General features: G+C 40.0%; 1 protein-coding gene across 6 annotated transcripts in view; it reads left to right on the forward strand.

The window, feature by feature from the left end:
* The window catches only part of RCAN3 (RCAN family member 3), an 82458-nt gene that overhangs the window by 7438 nt on the left and 48450 nt on the right, over positions 1 to 26570 (forward strand). For all 6 annotated transcript variants that reach the window (XR_006278229.1, XR_006278230.1, XM_038377659.2 and 3 more), the window contains exons 2-5: positions 4324 to 4568; positions 16305 to 16478; positions 17563 to 17734; positions 18799 to 18986. Coding sequence is in view for 4 of the 6 variants with exons in the window: in XM_038377659.2 (XP_038233587.2) it covers positions 4374 to 4568; positions 16305 to 16478; positions 17563 to 17734; positions 18799 to 18986 (729 nt within the window). In the remaining 2 variants the exon portion in view is untranslated. The remainder of the gene's footprint in view (positions 1 to 4323; positions 4569 to 16304; positions 16479 to 17562; positions 17735 to 18798; positions 18987 to 26570) is intronic.

Here is a 26570-nt window from a genome sequence, read left to right on the forward strand (position 1 = left end):
GGCTGGGCTGGGGGATTGGGGTACAGGGGGGATGAAGGCTCTGGCTGGGGGTGGGGCTGCATGAGGGGTGTGGGGTGCTGGAGGAAGTTTGGGGTGCAGGCTCTGGGCTGTGCTTGCCTCAGGTGGTTTCTGGAAGTGGCCGGCATTTCCCTCCAGCTCCTACGCGGAGGTGCATCCAGGCAGCTCTGTGTGCCTCCCCAGCCTGCAGACGTTGCCTGTGGTTCTTAGCCAATGGGAGCTGTGGAACCAGCACTTGAGGCGGGGGCAGTGCGGAGCCCCCATGGCTGCACGTCTGTCTAGGAACCAGAGGGAAGTGCCAGCCGCTTCCAGGAACCACGCAGAGCCAGGGCAGGCAGGGAGCCTGCCTTAGCCCTGCTGCACCGCCGACCAGACTTGTAACAGCCCCGTCAGCAGTGCAGACCAGAGCTGCCAAGATCCCTTTTCAACCAGGCGTTCTGGTCAAAAACCAGCCGCCTGTCAACCCTAACTGGTGATAGTTTTTACTGTTTAAAGATATGCGGGGGAGGGGTTTTGAGAAAGAAAATGAAGGCGTTCTCTATCACAGTAATTAGTTAATTTTCCTTTATCACCCTCTTTGCCTTCCCTCAAACTTTCACTGGCTTGCTTGGTTCTTCTGTGTCAAGTTCAAGTTACTTGACCTTTTTCAAGGCTCTCAGTAACTCAGCCATATTTAGGGTGACATATGGACAGACACACTATCTCCCCTCTTCCTCATTATTCATTTAAATCTTCTGTTGTCATGCCTTCTTTTATGCCATCCCTTACAAAGTCCCATTTCTCTGTGCCAAATATCCTTTCTTTCCTCCTTTGCACATCTAAAATACTTTTCAGATAGATTAACTTCGAGGGGCAGAGTCCCTGTGGTTTAAGCCTTTTGTAAAAGGGGTGCGTCCTCTTGTCATTCTATGAATAATGCAGCTAGTATTTTCAGTGCGATTTTCTTATGGCTCAATTTGACTTTGTGTACCCTCGCCCTCTTAATGCCCTTGACTGACTGGCCTGGAAGTATCTTTTAAAATTCCGAGCTTCCAAACCATTCAGTATTTTTTTTTGTCTATGTTTATGCTTTTTTTTTCTTCACTTTTAGATGAGTTAGCCCTCAGAAAATAGTTAATTGTTTACCAGTTACACAAGCACATTCTGGCATGACATCTCTTTCCCCTGGTGTTGTATAATCAATGCATTTGAAATAGTCTGTTCAGAAAATGTGTAAAACTCACTTTTGCTGGTCAAGTTAGGTCAGATATACACACACAATTGCACTGATTTACTGAATGTCTTGACGTTGAGCTGATGCAACTTTGTGCATGAGTGTTCTTAAGTAGGTTGTAAATGTATCTACATGCAGTTTCACTGGCTTAACTAAATAAGTTAACATCACATGTTTGGTTAAACCTTTGTAATTTCTGTGTGTGAACAGCTTGTTTACATTAGGTTATTGGATGTAAACTGAAATGCCAACTTCCACACGTTTCAAAAATGTCCTCGTGTATTTACAAGTGTGGTGATCACATGAATATGGAGCCTCAGCACTACAGTGCACAAGCATTTTATAAATACTTAGATCAGTAACTGGGGGTATCAAATAATTTATTTCCTCATTTCCACAAATTTTTTCCTAAGGGTATCTGGCTATTCATAGATACTAAGGTCAGAAGGGACCATTCTGATCATCTAGTCCGACCTCCTGCACAACACAGGCCACAGAATCTCACCCACCCACTCCTACGAAAAACCTCACCTATGTCTGAGCTATTGAAGTCCTCAAATCGTGGTTTAAAGACTTCAAGGAGCAGAGAATCCTCCCTCAAGTGACCCGTGCCCCATGCTACAGAGGAAGGCGAAAAACCTCCAGGGCCTCTCCAATCTGCCCTGGAGGAAAATTCCTTCCCGACCCCAAATATGGCGATCAGCTAAACCCTGAGCATATGGGCAAGATTCACCAGTCAGATACTACAGAAAATTCTTTTCTGGGTAACTCAGATCCCATTCATCTAATATCCCATCTCAGGGGATTAGTCCTATTTACCCTGAATATTTAAAGATCAATTACTTACCAAAATCACATTATCCCATCATACCATCTCCTCCATAAACTTATCGAGTAGAATCTTCAAGCCAGATAGATCTTTTGCCCCCACTGCTTCCCTTGGAAGGCTATTCCAAAACTTCACTCCTCTGATGGTTAGAAACCTTTGTCTAATTTCAAGTCTAAACTTCCTGGTGGCCAGTTTATACCTATTTGTTCTTGTGTCCACATTGGTGCTGAGCTGAAATAATTCCTCTCCCTCTCCTGTATTTATCCCTCTGATATATTTATAGAGAGCAATCATATCTCCCCTCAACCTTCTTTTAGTTAGGCTAAACAAGCCAAGCTCCTTAAGTCTCCTTTCATAAGACAAGTTTTCCATTCCTCGGATCATCCTAGTAGCCCTTCTCCGTACCTGCTCCAGTTTGAATTCATCCTTTTTTAAACATGGGAGACCAGACCTGCACACAGTATTCCAGGTGAGATCTCACCAGTGCCTTGTATAATGGTACTAAAACCTCCTTATCTCTACTGGAAATGCCTCTCCTGATGCATCCCAAAACCGCATTAGCTTTTTTCACAGCCATATCACATTGGCAGCTCATAGTCATCCTATGATCAACCAATACTCCAAGGTCCTTCTCCTCTTCCGTTACTTCTAATTGATGCGTCCCCAATTTATAACTAAAATTCTTGTTATTAATCCCTAAATGCATAACCTTACACTTCTATTAAATTTCATCCTATTACTATTACTCCAGTTTACAGGGTCATCCAGATCCTCCTGTATAATATCCCGATCATTCTCCGAATTGGCAATACCTCCCAGCTTTGTATCATCTGCAAACTTTATTAGCACACTCCCACTTTTTGTGCCAAGGTCAGTAATAAAAAGATTAAATAAGATTGGTCCCAAAACCGATCCCTGAGGAACTCCACTGGTAACTTCCCTCCAGCCTGACAGTTCGCCTTTCAGTAGGACCCGTTGCAGTCTCCCCTTTAACCAATTCCTTATCTACCTTCTGATGTTCATATTGATCCCCATCTTCTCCTATTTAACTAATAATTCCCCATGTGGCACAGTATCAAATGCCTTACTGAAATCTAGTTAAATTAGATCCACTGCGTTTCCTTTATCTAAAAAATCTGTTACTTTTTCAAAAAAGGAGATCAGGTTGGTTTGGCACGATCTACCTTTTGTAAATCCATGTTGTCAGTTATGCTTGCTTTAAACAAACATGAGTGAGCATGGATTGATTTTTTTTATTTTTTTTTCTCGTACACCTATACTGGTTACAGGTAATGGCATTTTTAGCTGACTGCTTCAAAGGAATAAGCTAGTTAATCAAATAAAATATTCAAAACAAACAACTGCAGATAGTAAACAAATACATTGGGTGCCAGTTTTTCCAGTGTTCTGCGCAACTTACTCCCCACCCTTCTTCCAGAGATTACACATTAAAATACAGTAATGTGATTACTTTTTTCTCACCACAAAAGTGTTCCTGTGTTTTATCAAGAGTTAACAACATGTGTTCTATAAAAAAGTATAAAATGTAGTTGCTTATGCAAAAATAGTTCATATTCTAAGGTCTCTGGTTTAGTATCCTATATGATATCCTGTTTGCATTGCATTTTGTTTCCATCTCACATTTATTGAGGATTGCAAGTATAGCACTATGCAGACTACCCATACAGCTTAGAATATTTTTTTTTCTATTCATACAGTGTCTGTTGTGGAAGACACTGTTGATCTAGTGGTTAGAAAAAGGGGCTTGGAGTCGGGAATATTGGATTTTGTTCCTGGCTGTGCTGCTGAGTTGCAGGGAGCTTGTGCAAGACTCTTTAACTTTACAGTGTGCATGTTTTTTCCATCTGTAAAATCTGGAGACTGCTCAACTCACATTAGCTGGGTGAAGCTTGTTTATAAAATACTTCGACATACTCAGAGAAAAAAATGCTATCTAAAATGCAAAGTATTATGGCATTGAGGACAGCTTGTAGAACAGTTTCCTAATACTTTAATGTTCTCTTACTCTGACAAAAATTGTTTACATTTATTAGAAGGGATGGTTTCTTACATTCCTTTTCACAGCTCAAACGGGTGAGTCTCAGGTTTATAGGAATGAGATAAAGTGGTTCTGTACTGTAGGCTATAGGCAGCCTTCACACTGATTTCTCTTTTCTGCATTCATCTCAAAGAATAACTATAGCAGGAAAATGTGATTTACTGGTAAATTCAGTACTTGTAATCCTCCATTTTCTCTCAACAGACTCCTGCTAGAAGCCCTGGCACATAAAGAAGAGTTGTGTTTGGTGGACAATGCTCAGAGACACTATGAAGTCCTGGAGTGACAGCCAAACAGACATTTACAGCAGTGACCAAGAAGAGGAAGAAGAAATGATCTTTGGAGAAAATGAAGATGATTTGGAAGAGATGATGGATTTAAGTGACTTGCCTACCTCACTCTTTGCTTGCAGTGTGCCAGAAGCTGTGTTTGAGGTACAAGAAGAAAAGGTAAGAGTACATAGGGTATAGTGATCTAAATTGGTGCAATTGTAGTTTAAATTTTCATTGTTATTACTTATTCTAGCGGGTGAAAAATAACTAGATTTGCTAATGAGTTCAAATTGTCTTTCAGTGCTGCTTGCCAATAAATTCAAATAGCCCGTCTGCATGCTGATCTCCTGCCTTACGTTTTATGGTCCCGGGAGAACTCAAATATTTGATTCCAGGACAAGGATCACTGTTAAAAGAATTGTATTTGTTCACAGTATACTTTGTCAGACCTAATGAATAAGAAATAACAATTTGAAAGTGATTTGAAATTTCTAGTCCAAACAAGGCTTCTTTGGACGATTATCTTTTTTTTTTTTTTTTTTATTCAGTCAGACATGAGGTTATCCTTTGCTTCTAATGGCGATCAGGAAGAATCTTCTACAGCACATGAGTTCTGTAGACTAACAAAGCAAACTATGGCTGAAATGTGAGCGGTTTATGTAATGGAGGAAAGCTTGATCTGTAACTTCCTTCCAGTTTTCATTCACAAAACTATGAATCCTACTACAGTTCTAAAATTTTATATGCTGCCTGGGGGAAGGTGTGGTATCAGCTAGGAAACATTGGTCTGCAAATCAGGGATGCTATATGGTGTCCTTCAATTTAAATCAGCCTCTTAAAGTCAGTGAACTGCACTCCTAAACTATTAATCACAACAAACAAAGCTATTGAAACTCTACCAAAGATATTTATAGGCTGCTAATTGCCATAGATGCAAAACACAATTATAAAAATCATCAAATTGGATTCCACTCTTGCCATCCTAGGGTTTCGCTTAAACTTGACCATCCTTTCGTCCCTTCTTCCTCCTTTTTTCTTCCCCTTCCTTTATCCTCCCTTCTGTCAATTATTACAAGGAAACTTCTGCCAAAATGCAGGTTTTGCAGTTGACTCTGGAGCTGGGCAGACTAAGACTCATTCTCATCCAGCAGGTGTTTTACAATCTAGGACCCCAGCACTGAGAGTGCCTTACTGACAGCTCTCCCTAGAGATCCTTGTAGTTTCCATTTCCTGAGGAGAGGGATTTCTGGAGCGACGGCTTGAAATATATGATCTGACTGCAGACAGTAATGCTGATACTGCAATCCTTATTCTGTAAGGGAAAGAATGTCAGTCCTATGATTTTATAATGCCACTTAAGTATCAATATATTTGATTAGGGCAGCCTTACAAAATTCTGCTTACCTGCTTCCCCATGATAAGTAGGTTTGGATTTTTTTTGTTTTTTGCAGAAAAGTAAAATATTATTTTTTCTTTTATCATGACAAACAGCAGGCAAGTAGATTTTGTTTGTGTACAGGTGTATTTTTTGGGACAGTTTTGTGCGAGGCTGGATTAGATACCTTCAAATTCTGATTTAGTAACGCATGTTAAAATTGCTGCGAAAACGTACATATTTATGTCAAACACTCGGTGAAGCACTGGCTTGATTGTTAAGTTCTGTGGGTTGAAGATCAATTTTACCTGTGTTTTATCTGAAAGAAATATTAGAAGAAAGTAAATAATTTCTTTAAACAACCTGTTTCATTGACAATTTTTTTTTTTAAATCTAACACCTCCCTTCCCCGCACCCTCCCACACACGTTATTTGCCAGTTTAAGTGTTAGTTTCCCTCTACCGTCTCTCCCTTGGAGAGGATCAATCCTGTAGTTGTATCCCAAATCAGAAATTGACATAGAAACAAATTTGACTTGTCCAATACACTCATTATCCAAAAATGTCAGTGCCCCGAGATATGTGGATAATTGAGTTTTACATCTAATACTTATATATCACTTCATATTTCCAAAACACCAGACAAATATCATAATGCCCCTGTGATATAAGTAGATGTAATTATCCCCATTTTTAGAAAGTGAAACTGAGTTACAGAGGGTGAGAGTAGCTCAAAACCCCACAGCAAGCCAGTCTTAGAGCAGGATTAGAATGTAGATAGATGTTCCTGGATCCCATGACTATGGGTGGGACAAGACTATTACTTTTCTCGCTGATACAGTTTGGTGCTGTAACTGATTATCCAAGGCACAATGAAGGGCTCTAGCCTTGTGGTAATAATGTATCGTTGTTAGAGCTAATCACATAAAGGCTTTTTTTCACAAAAAATTTCAACTTTTCAGCAAAAAATTGAAAACTAAGTAATTCAGCCAAAACCCAAAGTAGTTTGATTTGGAAATACAGCAGAACTCCATTTATCCAATCTAATTGGGACTGGGGCCAGATTGGATCATCATAAATTTGGGTAATCTGGAGAATGGCTGCAGCACCATCTAGCTGCCACAGGAGAGCTCATCTGCTTCTGGCCTGTGTGCACTTGTTGTTCGGTTAATAAGGAAAGCCGGATAATGGAGGGTCAGATAAAGGGGCTTCTACTGTATGGTGTGGTGGTTCATGGGGATTGTAGTTCACATGCCTTATGCTCCCATTCTCCTTTATCAGCCAGGCTCTCTGGTCAGATTACATCTTCCATGATACATCATACTATCCTCTCTGTGCGGGGAGCCAGTGCATCATTGGTTTTGGTCTAATGACCATGGTGCATCATGGGAGATTGTCTGGCTGTGAAGCCTGGTCCACATAGGAGAATGGAAACATGAGGCAACCAGAATAAAATGCCTGTAAGATAGCATGGCATCCTGTCCCAGCTGAGATATTTTGGTATTCAGCTAAAATATTTTTCGTTTTTGGTCCAAAATTGAAATCTTTGTTGTTTACACTTTCTTTTGTTGAAAAATCAAAATTTTCTATAGTCAGAAGACAATTTTAATGAAAAATGTTTGTTTGTTTGAAAACCCAGTTTGGCATTGAAAAACAATTTTGGTGGACAAAACTTAATCAGCCTTAATCTGTGTATATAGTTTTGTTCATTCCAGAGCACTTCATAAACATACATGCAGCACCAAAGAAATGCTGCCATCTCTGGGATGAAGGGTAACAGCCAGGTAGTGTACATGGCATTGCATAACAGTGGAAGAAGGGAAAACAAGGGGCAAGTTCCTGATCTTATTAAGTGTCTTGGGATTTCTAGTGTTCTCATAGAGCAGACAAGGCCTCTGGTGAAAAGACCCACATGCAGCGAACAGCATAGAGCTCAATTTATCTGCCTCATAAAGGTAAAGAGCTCATCCATCCCTTCCTAAATCGTAACCTGTTTCCAGGGAGTCTCAATATTTCAGCATCTTGCTGTAGGACAACTTAAATAACAAACTTGTGCTGCATATTAGACTCTGGAGTTGGGATTCAGCCTCCTACTCCCAGAAATGGAGGTGGACAGCAGGAGGTCAGTGCAATGTGTGTGTGTGTACGGACTCTCTGCATGTTCATGACCCCGAGATAGAAACAAGGCTAGTAATCTAGATCTAATTTTAGGCCTACCTACCTACAGTGCCCATTTAATAGGTAACCTACAATTCAGTAAGGATGCTCTTGTCAAAGATGCTTCACTGGTGGTTCTGACAGCTCTTTATATATCTAGTAGTAAACTGTATTGGCCCATGGGATAAGAGTTCTTTTTTTTTTTAGGTTTTGCAAATACAAAAGAAAAGCCTCAAGGAATGAGGACTCTTATGCAAAGGTTTACTTGTTACAGTATTCTAGAAATATCAAATCTTAATCATCCCTATTCTTTTACTGCAGTTCAGATAAAACCGCAGATGGCCTGTGTTTAAGAGCCTTTGAAAGGGAAAGAGTATTCTAATCTTCTGACTTATGTCCTGAATACAAATGATACTAAATATAAAAGTGAAATATTGCTAATATGGCTTTCTGACTTTCAGGCTTCTTCCCTTGTTAACATCTATCCATAATTTCATAACTGCTCCCCAAATAACTTATTGATAGCTATCTATCAGTTTTATATGTCTTTCCTGCTTGTTAACAGATCATAGGAAGGCCCTGCCCATGCTGAAAACCATGTCTAAATACAGTTGTTGCTAACAGAATTCTACCATGGCTTCCCTAACCAGAGTAGAAATACATAGCCAAGCCATGCTATAGAGGCACTAGCCTCCATAGCCCAGAATGCAGTTTTATAGTACAGTTCTAACACAGTTTTCAGATTGAAAAAATCCCTGCCTAAAGTGGTCATGGAAACAGTGCTAGAATTCTGTTGGCAATAAGTGTTTAAACACATTTCAGATCCTACAGTCTTGGAGGTCTTTTTTCTTCATTACCCTTGATCACAGAGGCCTATATCACGGTCTTCACTGCATTTTTTCCGGTGTTAGGAAAATGTCTTTCAAAAGCAGTTTTTAAAAACTTTCTTGAAACATTATTGTACCCGATGATTGGGGTAAGACTTGGCTTACGGAGACCAGTCCATTTCAAATCACGGAGAGTGAACTTAAAGAATTAGAAAAGGAGAAGTTATGCTCAAGATGGGCTGCTCAGACTATATCAGCAAGATATAAACCGATTAAACAATTCACAGAACAGAGAGTGTATATCCCTGCAAAATATACAGGTCGGCCAATTTCCCTTCTCCCAAATAAGAATCTGTAAGATAGCATCAGCAATTTCAGGAAGTAGGGATTTCACTCCCTGGCTCCCCAACATCACTTCCAGTGGGGAGGGGTAGAGGCAAAAGAGCCCAGCATCCTATAGAACAAATTTGAAATGGTGCCTTGTCAGCGATGGCCAGCATACCATGTTTTTAGAAAATCTAGACATTTTGGCTGCTGACTACTGCCCTTTTCTCTTTTGCATTATCCTTTAGATACTCTGGTCATCCAGGATTTGGTCTTTTTGTTGCGTTGTAGGTGTGTTCTTTTTCTCTTGTTGACAGAACATATTTGTCTTTTAACCATTGCCTCATGCAGATGCAGTTAATGTGTTAACTAGCGTACACTGGTTTATGTTCTGTGTGGAACTCATTTTGTATTCTAGTGAAGTCATTTGTAGTTATTCCTCCTGATGCAATGTACTTTGTTCCCTGCAGATATTGAAGTAGCTAAAAGGACCTGTCCAGTGGCTTTCATTGTAGAATACCTACAATCTGATGTTTCAGAGTAGCAGCCGTGTTAGTCTGTATTCGCAAAAAGAAAAGGAGTACGTGTGGCACCTTAGAGACTAACAAATTTATTAGAGCATAAGCTTTCGTGAGCTACAGCTCACTTAATCCATGCAATGCATCCGATGAAGTGAGCTGTAGCTCACGAAAGCTTATGCTCTAATAAATTTGTTAGTCTCTAAGGTGCCACACGTACTCCTTTTCTTTTTACAATCTGATGGTTTTTTGTTCACTGTAATCCTCATTATCTTATCTCCAGTAGCTGCATGAACCTTTATCCTATAAATCTGATCAACTCATCTAATTCCAGATTTATTTGCTTTATTCCATAGCATTTTCTGCCTCTGCATGTTAATTTAACACCATCTGAAAATGTAGTAACTCATGAAATTGTGCCATTTTCAAAGCCATTTAAATATAAGGTCAACCAGAGTGAGCATGATAGTGAACTAGTTTGTCTCTCTCCATGTTTTACGTTTTTGTTTTACCAATAGCCTCTGCTGCTTATCTCTAAGCCACTTTGCAGTTCAATTTTAATTGCTCTTTTCCAATTACAATACATCACAGCTATCGACCTTGGAGATCCTTGATGCTAATGCCAGAAGCTCTAGAGCTAAAGGCTCAAAGGGGGGGGTTAACAAAGAAAATACGTTTCTATTTTTGGCAATGGGTAGCCTCAGGCATCCACACACTAGTATTTCTGTGCCTCACTGACCCTAACAAGGGTGTGTGTAATGGAAGGGTTGTTAGCATCTTGGCACAGAGGCTAACCAAGGAGGTATCCAATCCAAGAGACAATCATGTCCCTTTTCTGTTTTAATTTAGTTTACTCTTACCATGGTTTAACTCTTTTGGGGGTCTGTTTTAATATTAGTTTTAAACAATTAACTGTTTAAAAAAAATCTGTACTATAGAAGGTACTGGAAGTGGATAGTGCAGATAGACAGGAGATGAAGCATAAATCAGATATGCAAATAACTTCTAAAGCAGCTTACTGATCTGCACTCGAATAGGGGAGGGGACGTTATATAATAAGAGCTGTTGCTCTGTCAGCCTGCTATAATTGTATTCCTGTGGTGCAGGAGAAAGGTGCCGGCTGTTGAGTTTTTCAAATGGCTTATTTTCAGTTGCAGAGCTTTCATTTTTTTCTTCTTTTCCCCTGCAGAAAATACCTGGTTCATCCGCCATCAGTGCTGTATGTAGTATTACCCACATCTTTTCAGTTTAGTGTGAGCATGGGTTACTGCTAGCTTTTCTGGGGACCTACACAGACCTAACTTCCAGTCCTATATGTTGGTACTAAACTTCTACTAAAGATGAGTCAAGTGTGGCCCCAATATATTTATATGAGTCATCAGCGAGCAGAAATACATTGTCATCAATGAGTTGAAAGCTTATGTACAGAGAGACAGTCTTGAATATTTTAAATAAGACTACTTTTAAAATATACCTGTATCTGATAGAACATCTTTTAAATATTTTCTTCTCTGCACTATTCTCTCAAAATAAAAAAACAACAAAACATAAAACACCATCCTGGCCACTAGGATGTAGAAGCCATCTACACCAACGTTCCACACAAAGATGGACTACAAGCCGTCAGGAACAGTATCCCCGATAATGTCACAGCAAACCTGGTAGCTGAACTTTGTGACTTTGTCCTCACCCATAAATATTTCACATTTGGGGACAATGTATACCTTCAAATCCGCGGCACTGCTATGGGTAACTGCATGACCCCACAGTATGCCAACATTTTTATGGCTGACTTAGAACAACGCTTCCTCAGCTCTCGTCCTCTAATGCCCCTACTCTACGTGTGCTACATTAATGACATCTTCATCATCTGGACCCACGGAAAAGAAGCCCTTGAGGAATTCCACCATGATTTCAACAATTTCCATCCCACCATCAACCTCAGCCTGGACCAGTCCACAAAAGAGATCCACTTCCTGGACACTACGGTGCTAATAAGCGATGATCACATAAACACCACCCTATACCAGAAACCTACTGACCGCTATTCCTACCTACATGCCTCCAGCTTTCATCCAGACCACACCACACGATCCATTGTCTACAGCCAAGCTCTACGATACAACCGCATTTGCTCCAACCCCTCAGACAGAGACAAACACCTACAAGATCTCTATCAAACATTCTTACAACTACAATACCCACCTGCTGAAGTGAAGAAACAGATTGACAGAGCCAGAAGAGTACTCAGAAGTCTCCTACTACAAGACAGTCCCAACAAAGAAAATAACAGAACGCCACTAGCCATCACCTTCAGCCCCCAGCTAAAACCTCTCCAACGCATCATCAAGGATCTACAACTTATCCTGAAGGATGACCCATCACTCTCACAGATCTTGGGAAACAGGCCAGTCCTTGCTTACAGACAGCCCCCCAACCTGAAGCAAATATTCACCAGCAACCACACAACAGAACCACTAACCCAGGACCTTATCCTTGCAACAAAGCCCGTTGCCAACTGTGTCCACATAGCTATTCTGGGGACACCATCATAGGGCCTAATCACATCAGCCACACTATCAGAGGCTCGTTCACCTGCACATCTACCAATGTGATATGTGCCAGCAATGCCTCTCTGCAATGTACATTGGTCAAACTGGACAGTCTCTACATAAAAGAATAAATGGACACAAATCTGACGTCAAGAATTATAACATTCAAAAACCAGTTCGAGAACACTTCAATCTCTTTGGTCACTCGATTACAGACCTAAAAGTTGCAATTCTTCAACAAAAAAAACTTCAAAAACAAACTCAAACGAGAGACTGCTGAATTGGAATTAATTTGTAAACTGGATACAATTAACTTAGGCTTGAATAGAGACTGGGAGTGGATGGGTCATTACAGAAAGTAAAACTATTTCCCCATGTTTATCTCCTTCCCCCCCTCCCCCCCGTTCCTCAGATGTTCTTGTCAACTGCTGGAAATGGCCCACCTTGATTATCACTACAAAAGGTCCCCCCCTCCTCCCCTCCCTCCCCGCTCTTCTGCTGGTAATAGCTCACCTTAACTGATCAGTCTGGTTACAGTGTGTATTGTAACAGGCTTGTAGGGATAGCTCAGTGGTTTGAGCATTGGCCTGCTAAACCCAGGGTTGTGAGTTCAATCCTTGAGGGGGCCATTTAGGGATCTGGGGCAAAAATTGGGGATTGGCCCTGCTTTGAGCAGGGGGTTGGACTAGATGATCTCCTGAGGTCCCTTCCAACCCTGATAGTCTATGATTCTATGATATTTGACCCATTGTTTCATGTTCTCTATATATATAAATCTCCCCACTGTATTTTCCACTGAATGCATCCAGTGAAGTGAGCTGTAGCTCACAAAAGCTTACGCTCAAATAAATTTGTTAGTCTCCAAGGTGCCACAAGTACTCCTTTTCTTTTTGCAAATCCATCTCTGTTTATAAGGACTTCAGTGCCTTCAGCATCAGCTACCTTTTAGAAAGTTAGTAAAACTATAACATTAGTTAAAAACAAAACTGAAGAGGAAATACTTTCTTAAATAAGCTACCCAAACTGCTACAGTTCTTCCTCCATAGAGCTGGCACTATCCTATCATTCCTTCTTTGTGTGGAAAGTATTCATAGAATATCAGGGTTGGAAGGGACCCCAGAAGGTCATCTAGTCCAACCCCCTGCTCAAAGCAGGACCAAGCCCCAGTTAAATCATCCTAGCCAGGGCTTTGTCAAGCCTGACCTTAAAAACCTCTAAGGAAGGAGATTCTACCACCTCCCTAGGTAACGCATTCCAGTGTTTCACCACCCTCTTAGTGAAAAAGTTTTTCCTAATATCCAATCTAAACCTCCCCCATTGCAACTTGAGACCATTACTCCTCGTTCTGTCATCTGCTACCATTGAGAACAGTCTAGAGCCATCCTCTTTGAAACCCCCTTTCAGGTAGTTGAAAGCAGCTATCAAATCCCCCCTCATTCTTCTCTTCTGCAGACTAAACAATCCCAGCTCCCTCAGCCTCTCCTCATAAGTCATGTGCTCTAGACCCCTAATCATTTTTGTTGCCAAGTATTGAAAAAATGCACCACAAGACATTGGCTTTATAATTTGTTTCATACATGTCTCTGATAAGTGTCACTTGTCTCCACACTTCTGCTCCAAAACATTACCGGGGCACATGAGGTTAACGTATGGAGACATGCTAGCTCTCTGTCTAATGACACTTGGATAATTGGCAGCCACATGAAATCATTCTGTAAGGTATTTGTCACGTGGGTTTTCAGAATGCAATCTACATTGGCATGTAAATTCACATGGAGCTTTCTTTTGAACTTATATATTTTAGGATTTGGTTAAATTTTCTCTAAATGTAGTTTGTGAGCAGTACTGATTGACCTGTTAGCAAGCTCATCTGAGTTGATTGATTTTAGTAGATAAGACATTATTTTAGAACAGCCAGGATTGTGTGTTAGGTCTATAAATGGAAAACTTATTATGCAGGCTTATTCCTAATGCTTGCAAGAACAGAGCTGCTTTGATATATTATTTGGCTTTTATCTGTTTTATGAAACTCTGCTTTGTCAGCCTCTGGACATAGATTTTAGTAGCTTGATTTAGTTCTCCCTATATCTTCTTTTAAGGGGTAAATGCACAGCAGACACACTTACTGAATCAAATGGAAAATATGCTGTGTGCACACATACTGAAAGTGCATCCAAAAATCAGCTCTTTTGGCGGGGCTTGCGGGGTTATCCTATCCATTCATTTTATTCTTCTAATTTTTCTAGTGAATTTGGTGCTTGCAAAAGGTGCTGGATTGACAGATCTGGAGTCTGATTTCACTCTCTAGCTACATAATCAGAACAGCATGGATGTGTTTCTCCTGTGCTGCCCTCCATACCCAACTTGCCCTCCTGTAGTTCAAGGAAACTTCAAGCTTCATTGGCAAAGCTAGTGGAGTTTTCAAGCTGTGCAAGCAGAATATATCTGGACCAAAACATAATCTTCCCTCTTCCCCCATTCAAGCCCCACTTTGCAATAGTTAAACCTGTAAATAGTGTATGTGTATTGCACAAATATTTTTCACATACCACTTTTTGTCTGTAGCTCTCAAAGCTCTTTACGTTGGTGGGTAATGATCAGTATTCCCATGTAACTGATGGGGTGGGCACTGAAGCTAAAAGAGATGCCATGAATTTGAAATATAGATATTTAACTTCTATTTTTTTTAAAGTATTTTCAGGTACCAGGCCTGCCTCCTAGTCATCTTACAATTTTTGTGATGTTAATGATATTTTGCTATGTCTTTTTTTTTTTTTTTTTTCCCCACTGATGCTTTGGTGAAGGCTCTCACAAACAAAAGGTGAAACTTACTGACTGCAGTGTATGTATAATCAGCTAGACAGTGAACTATTTTATTTCAGCTTTTAAAAGGCAAATACATGAAACATACACTTACAGAAAGGGTTGTCAAATGCAGAAGTTAACAAAATCCTTTTCAGGGGTTTTTTTTTTCCTCTGCTGTAAGTGGAAGAAATTAATCATTGGGGTTGCATTTAATAATAGAAGGCAGAAGAATTCAGACAGAACTGTCTTATGTAGTGTCATAAGAACATATGAATGGCTATACTGGGTCAGATCATTGGTCCATCTAGCCCAGTATCCTGTCTTCTGACAGTGGCCAATGCCAGGTGCTTCAGAGAGAATGAACAGAACAGGCAATCATTGAGTGATCCATCCCCTGTCATCCACTCCCAGCTTCTGGCAGTCAAGAGGCTAGGGACACCCAGAACATTGGGTTGCCTCCCTGACCATGAACTTATCTAATTCTTTTTCGAACCCTGTTGTAATTGTGGCCTTCACAATATCCCCTGGCAATGAGTTCCAAAGGTTGACTGTGCTTTCTTTACATGAAGCTGTGGTAAACTTGCTACCTATTAATTTCATTGGGTGACTCCTGATTCATGGCTTATGTGAAGAAGTAAATAACACTTGCTAATTCACTTTCTCCACACCATTCGTGACTTTACAGGCTTCTATCATATCTCCCCCTTAGTCGTTTCTTTTCCAATCTGAAAAGTCCCAGTCTTTTTAATCTCTCCTTATATAAAATTAATTCCATAGTCTTACTCATTTTTGTTGCTCTTCTATGTATCTTTTCCGATTCTAATGCATCTTTTTTTTGAGAGAGGATGACCAGAACTGCACACAGTATACACAGAACTGCACACAAGGTGTGGGTGTACCAAGGACTTATATAGTGGCATTATGATATTTTCTGTCAATCTATCCGCATGGTGTTTTCGAGCGCCATAGGTGAAAGACCCACAAAAGTGGAAATACCTTTGTTGAGCTGTCACTAGATGGCACCATATGAATTAAGATCTATAGGCCTTTGTTTATATGAGTCCAGATTACTATAAAAATGGAGATGGAATTGACAATAAAACAAGGCTTAGAGTTTCAGGTTGATTAATTTCTCTTACAAGCTTCTAATAGAAGAGATGTCCAATACATTTGCTGGGCAAGTCTGTACTAAACTTTTTAAATCAAGGGGGTGAGTGAACTAGAGAATCTTCAGGTTCTAAGGGAGTAATTTAGTTGAAGAAACTTAACTGGAGGGAAAAAGTCAAAGGAAAATGTATTTTCACTGAATGAAAATCTTCATTTTGTATCTGAAGAATCTTTTTATTTCACCTTTAGGAAAGATTCGAAGCACTTTTCACAATCTATGATAATCAAGTGACATTCCAGTTGTTTAAAAGCTTTAGAAGAGTAAGGATAAATTTCAGCACCCCAGAGGCAGCAGCAAGAGCACGGATAGAATTGCATGAGACAGACATCAGTGGGAAAAAGCTGAAGCTGTATTTTGCACAGGTATGATGCAATATGTAGATGCTCTAAATGCACCCTTATCTCCTCTCCATTTTGTACTTACTGATGGGTTCTCATTCCTGACAGCATTCTGAAGTTCCCTCTAACCACACACACATGCATCCTTTCTCCACTTCAGCATGAATGATTTGAGCATTGGCCTGCTAAACCCAGGGTTGTGAGTTCAATCCTTGAGGGGGCCATTTAGGGATCTGGGGCAAAAATTGGGGATTGGCCCTGCTTTGAGCAGGGGGTTGGACTAGATGATCTCCTGAGGTCCCTTCCAACTCTGATATTCTATGAATATACATATTAGGGACTCTTTTTCCACCTGCAGATGATACAGCTCCATAATTGGCTGGAAGGGTCACTCTTGAGTGACAAAGCTCCTCCACAAGCTGAATACACTCCTTTTCTTAAAGTGCAGTCATGCATCTCCTCTCCACAAACACTGGGTCCATGTACAAATTGTGTTGGATTAGTGGCTCAGCATGTATTCTATACAATGCCAAGTTCATTGTCAGCATTGAACAAAGTAACTAGAAACGGAGGAAATTGAGAGGAAAAAGTAGACTTAAGCTATGTCTACACTACATACGTTTTAGCGACACAGCTGTGCCGCTACAGCCGTGCCACTAAAAGGCAAGCAATGTAGCCGCGGTTTGTCAGCAGGAGAGAGCTCTCCCGCCAACAAAAACTTCCACCCCCAACAAGTGGCAGTAGCTTTGTCTGCCAACAAAGCACTGTTCACTCCGGCGCTTTTCGTCAGCAAACTTTTATCGTTCTGGGGGGGGGTTCCACACCTCTGACTGACAGAAGTTGAGTTGTTCAGGTTCCATTGCAGACAAAGCCTTAGTATTAGGAAAAACTTTGTGACCGTGAGAGAAATCTCCCCGTGGAATAGTCTCCCAAGAAAGTGGTGTAAGTTCTGTTGCTTGCAGCTTTTAAAGCTAGACTGGATAAAACACTAGAAAAGTGTTAAGAAGAACAGTCCTATATTGCAAGAAAGCGATATCTTTTATAGCTCTATTAGATCCTCTAGTCTAACTTCTGTGATTCTGTTATCATGGTGGCATTGTTTCTTCAGGTCCAGGTGTCCAGTGAAGTAGGAGACAAGTCCTACCTCCTTCCCCCAGAACCTGTCAAACAGTTCCTGATATCACCTCCTGCATCTCCACCAGTTGGGTGGAAGCAGAGTGAAGATGCAACTCCTGGAATAAACTATGACTTACTCTGTGCTGTTTCCAAACTGGGTCCAGGTAAGAATGTCTTCCTGCTTTCGTTGCTGTTCTGATTCAGAAATGTCTGTTCAGTAGCTTTCTTCACCTCTCTAGGAAAAGGAATGGAGTATAGACACAGATCTCCTGTTTGTCCCTACATGATTGCTTGTAGGGACAAAATGGTTCAATGACTTTTCTGCCAATTTCTTAATCGATTGAGAGAGCTTCAGAGTTTAGCACTCTGCTGGATTGGATGTTCTTGAGCAAGAGCCACATATTTACTTAATTTTGCCATTGAAATCTCAGTGCATATTTAGTTGAATGAGAAACGCGTGGTAAGGTTCAGTTAGTTGGAGTGATCTATCTTAGCTATTTTCTAGAGTGCCAATCACTGTCATATTTAGATATGGTCACCATGTAATTTAACTGTCAAACCTTTTAATTGACCTTTTCTGGGTACCTTGCCATTTCTTTCCCCTGACAACGGAAACTCCAATTTCTCAGTGCATGGTGTGACATGCTTTGCTACTGACTTGATGTGTTACTTTGGTCAAAAATCCCTTTCCCTCACTAGAACTCCGTTTGTTCATTTGTAAAATGCATAAAGTAGTAACACGACTTATTTCAGGGGGAGGCTTAATGTTTGCAAAGCTCTTTTTAGATCCTCTGAAAGGTATGGTAGAAGTGCATAGTGTAAATGATATTGCTTCAGTTTTGTATGCAAATTAAGACAAATATAGCTATAAACCCTTTAACGATGCACGTAAATTTCCATCTCTCCCTCCAAAATATCAATTAAGTGTTATTAGTGTGCAGAGAGCACAATTTACCAAATATGGTGGCAATGTATTTCAAAACATGTAAGCAGCACTAGTCAAATCAAGTATGAAAGTGGACTAAACTGAAGATGAAAAGGAATTAAAATGAATCTTTAGATTTTTAGTACATCATTTAGTGTGAATAATAATGGAAGCATATTTTGAAATAAAAATAGTTCAGTGATTATTTTTTTTATTTCCTGTGGGATGCTGTTACAGGTTGGTTACTTTGAGTTTAACTGTCAAACCTTTTCACTTGCTTTTTCTTTGTGTTGTACTCTATAGGGGAGAAATATGAGCTTCATGCAGGAACGGAGTCTACTCCTAGCGTAGTCGTTCACATTTGTGAAAGTGAAACAGAGGAGGAGGAGGAGATGAAAAATCCCAAACAGAAAATCCTGCAGACAAGGCGCCCAGATCCTAACAATCCAACAATACTAAATGAATCTAAAACATTTGATTGTACACGGGAGGTAGGGGGTACCATGCACTGCTAAGTCTTGTGATGCTGTAAACAATATCTATATGAGGATATTAAATTAATACATGTATTGATGTCTGCATTGCTGCATTATATATGGCAACAGGAGATTTTACTTGTAGTTGTCTCTCATGTTCAAGTTCTTAGATGCCAATATTCTAAACAGCACTTTAATTTTTAAGGACTAACTCCCCAAATGTAGCAAATCCACCAGATTTAAAATAATGGCAAAGCAAGAGTTTGGGTTTTTTTGAAGATATGTTACCATTTTCTTGATATTGTATAGCATGATGTACCAAATGCTAAAACAATATCTTATCAGTACCGTCTATAATGTTGGTTACAAAATAGTTTCTTTTGTAATAGTCAAATGTGGTATTTTTTGTATTGGTACAACAGCTTCTAATTAATATATTGATTAAATATAAGTGTAATATACAGTGTACACTAAAATTCCTACACAGATTGGGCCATTTTTGAACATGTTCCAGTTACTTTTCTCAGAAATGCCAAATACTTTTTGTTTTAAAGGTACCTTTATGATTTGACATGAGGCACAAATACATGTGCAGAATTAAATAAGTTGTAGTTGGCAGAACTGCAATTAGGAAAAAAAATAAATAAAGAGGGAAAACCGCAGACCACTTAGGAGGCAGATGGAGTTTGCCTCTAAAATATTATGCTGCTGTAGGGTGGCATTACACTGATAGGTACAGTTGTTCACATTGACAGTTGATTAAAATAAAAACTGACTTACGGTATGTTGAGTGAAACATGGTTTTGCCTATAGAATGTTAAGCCTCCAGCCCTCTCTAACAATACTGTAATGTCCCCCTGTCGTGGAGATGGCCTACATTATATGTAAAGTGAATAATCATCAGATTATGATTGTGATGTTAGAGGATAAGAGGTCCAGGGTTAGTTTTTAACTTTTGCTCCTAAATTTTTACAGTTTGCTTCCTTTTTTTAAGACAATCAGTTGTTAGATTGGTTCAACTAATCTCCACTCTGTTTTTACCCAGGTTGCACTCCTGATTTACAGTTCTGATTAAAAACATGGTATTTTTCATGGCATCCTGTATGGCTGATAGCGTATCTGCTACTTCTGAAATAGGAAGCACCTTTTGAAAATACGTTTGTGGTTTTGTGAATTTCTGTGTTAAGTGTTTTAGTAGGAGGAAATATGCCTCAGTATAGTGGCACATGCTCCTATGGTTTTATGCTATTTTATAAGCAACCTTTTTTTAGCCTACACAGATTTTTTTCTATAAAAAATAGTTAAGAAATTCTTTGTGAACAAACTAGGCTGTTTAGGTTCATATTTGATTCTGTACATAAATCACTCTAAAATTGGCCTTTACCCAAATCATGATGCTGTTTTTTAATTATGTATAAAGTGTTTATTGAACTCTCAAAAGCATTTTGACTTGATTGATAGCAAGAGAGTGCATTAATGGTGATAAATTCAAACAGGCACAGTAGATTTGACTTCAGTATTGTGTCAGCTATTGATTCTTTCCTGCCATCAACTTCAAGTTGCAAGATGGGATCCTGCAGGCAGGTCCTCGTTTTGGAGACAGGAATAGTATACATTTGAGTTGTGGGGTGGGGGGGGGGAGTAAGAAAAATATTTCCTCTTATGTGTCTAGCCTGTATTGGCATAACATTTATGTAGCTCTTTATTATCAAGCCATTCAAAGCCTATCTTATCTTTTTCACTGTTCCCCACCTCCAGTTGCAAACTTATATTGTCAGTAGGGCCTTGTGCATTGTAAAATGCCAGAAATCAATTTGGGATTTTCTGTAATGTTATATTTTTGTTAGTTGTTCATTTACCCCCTAGTAAATGTTGTTATAAAGTGGAAAAACTTCAGGAATGCCGTCTTATTAGGCAAATGATCAAGTCAGTAATGCTATTGTGAAAGTAGCTTGTGTGAAATGTATGACGTGCATTCCAGCATAAAAGATCCATGGTGTAAAAAAAAAAAAAGACATGGAATAAAAATAACAGTGCCATTCAATGTTTTCCATTAATTGTATCAAGCTTGGGCCCATATGGAATATATAATTTGTCTTTTTTGGAAGCTGGGTATCCTAACAAAATCTGTATGCTTGCAAGTTGAACGAATCGTCAACACAGAGGGTTTCTGGTTTGTGTTGGTCTTCATTCAGATTTGTGGTGTTTGTGTATAAGCAAATTAGGAGTAAGACAGCATTTGTGTGGCTTAAAAATACTGCCTTGAATTAAATATAAAAATTGCCCATGCATATCCACACTCTGAATGCTTGGCTTTGAACAGCTAGTGCCTACCTTGAGCTAATTTCAGCACTGCAAAAACTGTTGATTTTCAACATGTTTTATAAGAACAAACTGTTCTCATGTTGTTTTTGTTTTGGTGAGGTTATATCATTTTATCCTAAAACTGGAAAATGCCAATATCCCAGTCCCTTATTGTAGCTGATCAGAACATTCACCTTGGAAAGTTTTGGGTGGGAGGGTCGTTTTGTTTTACTTCTTACTAAACTCAGTTTCTCCCACTCAGTTGGTCATGCAAGTTTTATTTGCAGCAAAATACCAGATACTTTTTCCTCCACTACAGAAAAAGTCTAACCTCTATTACCACCATTGGGGTATACAAGTTATTCTTTAGATAACTGGAGTGAGGAAAAGACCTTGGTGTAAGAGATGAAAGAATATTTTTGATCAAGTAAACCAAGATGTTCTTAAGCAGTCTCTGTTGAAATATTTGTCTGGTATGTAATAGATGCTGCACTTGCATTGGTTGACATTTGCTTGATCAATAAATCCATCTTATCAAGCCCTTGAGTATACAGCCAATATGGGTCAATCATTTGGCCTTGAGGATCTGCTGGTAACCTCTATGTCCCATATATCAGATCTACCTTGAAAAGAGTTGAGGTGCATGCTAAACAGCCAAATTCATCCCTGGTGTAACTCTTACTAGTCAGTGGTATTTCACCAGGAATTAACTTGATCCCTTCTTCCTACCTTGAATGTTATTCTGATCAGTGGTATAAGAGTAGTGTGAATTTTGACTGGGAGTTCTTTTAAAACATATTTATTTGAACTTCTGTGAACAGCCAACAGAACTAAACCTCCTACAAAATTCTCCCCCCACCCCCAAGATCTAATCTCTATCAAGCCCCCCCACTTTGCAGCACCCTGTACAAATAGATGAGCCTTTGCAGCATTTTAGTTGAATTATATCTCTGTGACTTGTGGGATGTTTATACTGAGCAGTCAGCAGACCAAATTAATAGGAAAACAGCCCCTTCTTTGGGATTGTGGAACATTGCTTTGTTCATCTTTGGCACGTAATCCTAAAAAAAAAGGAAGGTATCTGACTTCATGACTTCTAGTTTGTAGCCAGACTGACTGCTCAGCCTAAAAAGATGTCACAAGATGACACACGGTTGGAGAAGACCAGTTAGGTGAGATACTCAGCTGGTGTAAATCAGCACAGTTCAGTTGAGGACAATGGAGCTGTGGCATTAGCTGAGCATCTCGCACATATACTGAACGATCAAAGTTTTAAGAAAGTAATGAGTTTTCAAAACTATTTCCAAAAGCAAATACTAGAAAGCACACTTGTTGCTGGTGCTTTAGCACGATGTGAAAGGTTCATTGACGAGATGAGAAGAGCTATAATTTCCCAGTTTGGATAATTCACTTCTCCCCTGGCTCAGATGATGGTAACTAATTAGTTGCAGCCTGTAATTGATTACTCATGTAATGAAGTAATCCTCTTTCTCCTTCTCTCAAGATATTGGGTCTCCCTTTGTGAATCCTCTTTTTGGAATTAAAACAGACTGCATATGATTTGTAAGAGGCAATGCAAGAGAAGTAGATGGACAGTATTTACGGGCCTGTTCTCCCATTTGTTTTGGTGGGAGGCTACACAATTAGAGAACTCGCCCAAAATGGTGATTTTTTTTTTTTTTTTTTACACCATGCAACTACAAGGTAGGAAGTTTGAATCATGTGAGGGTCCACAGTGTCTCAGTCTGTCCTCTGTCTTTGTATTTTTATGGCTCTTCTCTTCACCATATCTGAGCACCTTGCACTCATTAATGGATGTTATCCCTGATGAGGTGGGGAAGTACTGTTATCCCCATTTTACAGATGCAAGAGCTGAGGCACAGGGAAGATTGTGTCTTGCCGAAGGTAACATAAGCCATGTGTGGCTGAGCTAGGAATTGAACTCGGCTTCTGAGTCCAGTGCCCTGTCTGCTAATCATCCTTCCTAGGCTTGAGCCAATCACTCTTTGGGTTGACAAACTCCCTGCTCCTGTATATTGGGGATACTAGATTTTTTTTTTGGTGGAGTTTCAGCTTTTGCTCCCAATTGAGACAGTGTCAGTTTTTCCTCCATCCAATAGAAATTGCCATTTCACCTACCTGATCTTTCCCTTAGCCCATATTTTGCTTTACTTAATCACTAAGGGCTTGTCTACACTGCGAAGTTGTCAACAAAACTTTTGTCTTTCACGGATACTTAAAAAAGCGCTCCCCCCCCCCCCCCCAAAAAAGACAAAAGTTTTGCCAGTGCAAGTGGCAGTGTGAACACAGCTTTGTCAGCAGAAGCACTCTCCTGTCGACAAAGCTAATGCTGCTCGCGGTGCTGGAAGTATTTTGTCGGCAAAAGTGCCGACAGAGTACCAAAAAAGAGCGTTTACACACACTGACTTTTAGCGACAAGGCTGTGTCAACACAGTCTTGTCAATAAAAGTTGCGTGGTGTAGACAAGCCCTAAGATGGGTTTTACTTTCTCATAGTACAGTTCCCTGCCAGCAGTTGTTCATTTTACAGGTGCTGAATTCTTTTCTCAAATTGGGAACTGAACATCAGATGTATATTCACACACAAGAAAATTGCAGTGGTTTTAATTGTGGAAATTTGTGATTGGGAGCACTTTTGTGTGCCTAAAAACAAGGTTCTGCGGATCAGTTGCCATCACATACAGTACTTGCATGGTTTCTGATATGTACCTCCTGAAAAAAAAAAAAACTATATCGTGTCTATCTCCTGGACTTCATAATGTCTTCTCTGAAATGTACATTTTTTACAGGAGGGTTCTGTGTCTATCACTGTTTAAAATGTTGACTTTGAACAGATCTGACTTCAGAGAACTGATCTATTAATTTCCATTAAACCACTATTTTTAACACCTAAACATTGCACAATTAAAGGATTACATTTGAGAAGCAAGAGGAATGCATCAGTTGAGAACAATGGTGTCTGTTGTTCTACTTGATTTCTATCTCGCTCTCTCTTGCTGCTGCTTTGTGTGAAGTGTTATAGTTCCAGGAAGTATTCAAGTAAATTCCAGCTGTTGATCACATGACAGCTTGTTCCATAGACATATGTTTCTCTTGTACATGTGATTTCTGTACTGTTTGGTCTTTGCCTAAATCTTTCATCACTTTCATGTCGGTATGTGACCGTTTAATTCAATAACATTCTTTAGGAATTGAGAGTACAATCAGTTTTTCCTAGATGCAGTTTTTGCCGTGTCTGTCCTTGTATTTTAGATGTACATTACCATTTTTGTCCACCTGTCGATGCGTGGTATGTCTGTGTTCTCGAGACGAACTACAATAACATGCACTCCATATTATATTGTACCTGATGTGACAATCCAAGCTGTAGTCCATGTAGACTGGTTAAATGTGACCATGCTATGTTGCTCTGACAACAAAGTCTATAATGTTCTGTAAAGATGGCAAAGCAGAATGTGTGGTTTGGGTTTTTTTGTTTGTTTTTGAAGCTTTTGTGATTCCTGGTAAGTTTTGTTTTTCAAAACTAAGAAATAAAATTAGTTTATTTTTGTTTTTAAACTCATTGGAGGAGACTTCTTTCTACTTTGTGTATGTGTGATGATGTCAATGTGTCCCCTGCATCAGACTACCCTGGGGTTAATATTACTGTTTCAATATTGTAGTGCCAAATAGCGCCTCTCCTGGACTGTACAAGTGGGAATGGCTAGCCTCTGTTTTAGCTGTTGAGAGAGGGAGGATGGTCCAGTGGTTAGTGCACTAATCTATTTGGAAGACCTGGGTTGATGTGCCTGCACTGTCATGTATGACCTGGGGCATGGCACTTAGCCTCCCATAGCCTTGTCTGTAAAATGGGGACCAGAGCACCTAATGGGTGTTGAGGATAAATACATTCAAACTCTTGTGGGGCTCAGATACTATGTAATGGGGGGGCCACATAAATATGATACAATACAGACCTTGGGATTTTGGAATGGTGTGTGGAGATTGTCAACCTTTTAATATATGGGAAAGGCACCTAAAGGTTTGGATAGATGCATTTTAATGTCTACATCTAAATCAAACATACACAGATGTAGATATTAAAGGGAACAGCTCTCAGATTCTAGGTGGGGCAGAAAAGGGTTATTAATTGTGCAGCTGAGGGATGGAGTTAAAGTTGAAGGGGGAGGTTGGGGAATGATCATCTCTAGGTCAGGTGTGTGCTGATGGAGTGGGGTGATTTTCTCATGTAGGATTGAAGGGGTATGTCAATAGGTTTTGCCTGGGGAATTTTGTGATCTGTGAATGTTTCTGTGTTCTTATGGGGTTGGAGAGACTACAGTGGGCTTTTCCCTGTCCTTTACTCTAGCCCGTGCCTTTCAGCCAAACCTTGTGGCGTTGGAACTGGGATGGGTTGGGTGCATGGTCCCTTGTTTGGTGCATGTGAGATGATCCATAGAGAGTTGGGGGCGGTCATTGTCTTTTTTGTTTTTAATGGGGATGGAAATTATTGTCCTATGGGGGTGGGATGCTCTGTGAGGAGGGAGGGATTGGGTAGGAAACACCCTATTTTTAACCTGAGGAGGAAAGGATTGGGATGGGATGGTGAAAATTCTAAGCAGAGGCAGCTTGAGTGAAGTAACCCACCATGTGCACAAAGCCCGTGCCCCAGGGTCTGCACTGTTTGCCCATTGGCTACTGGGTTAGAATTTAAAATATTGGTTTTGATCTCTAAATCCCTAAATGCCCTGCAAGCTGCCTGCTTGAGAAATTGCCCCTCTCCCAGTGCCATGCTGTCTCCTCCCACCCCCAGGCTCGAGAGCCCAAGCTGTGACATCTTGCAGCTTGAGCCATTCTTTTTAGGTGACAAATCTGAAAACCTGCTCCAGATGGAGGTGCTAATAAAGGAGGTTTTAGAACAAGTTAATAAATTAAACAGTAATAAGTCACCAAGACCAGATGGTACTCACCCAAGAGTTCTGAAGGAACTCAGACATGAGATTGCAGAATTACTAACAGTGGTATGTAACCTATCGCTTAAATCAGCCTCTGTACCAGATGACTGGAGGGTAGCTAGTGTAATGCTCATTTTTTAAAGAGAGCTCCAAAGGTCATCTTGGCAATTATCAAGCAGTAAGCCTAACTTCAGTACTGGGCAAATTGGTTGAAACTATAGTAAAGAACAGAATGATCAGACACCTAGATTAACATGATATGTTGGGGAAGAGTCAAGATAGCTTTGTAAAGGAAAATGATGCCTCACCAATTTATGAGAATTTGCTGAGGGGGTCAACGA

This window comes from Dermochelys coriacea, chromosome 19 (genome assembly GCF_009764565.3).
Source record: "Dermochelys coriacea isolate rDerCor1 chromosome 19, rDerCor1.pri.v4, whole genome shotgun sequence".
Lineage (NCBI taxonomy): Eukaryota > Metazoa > Chordata > Testudines > Dermochelyidae > Dermochelys > Dermochelys coriacea.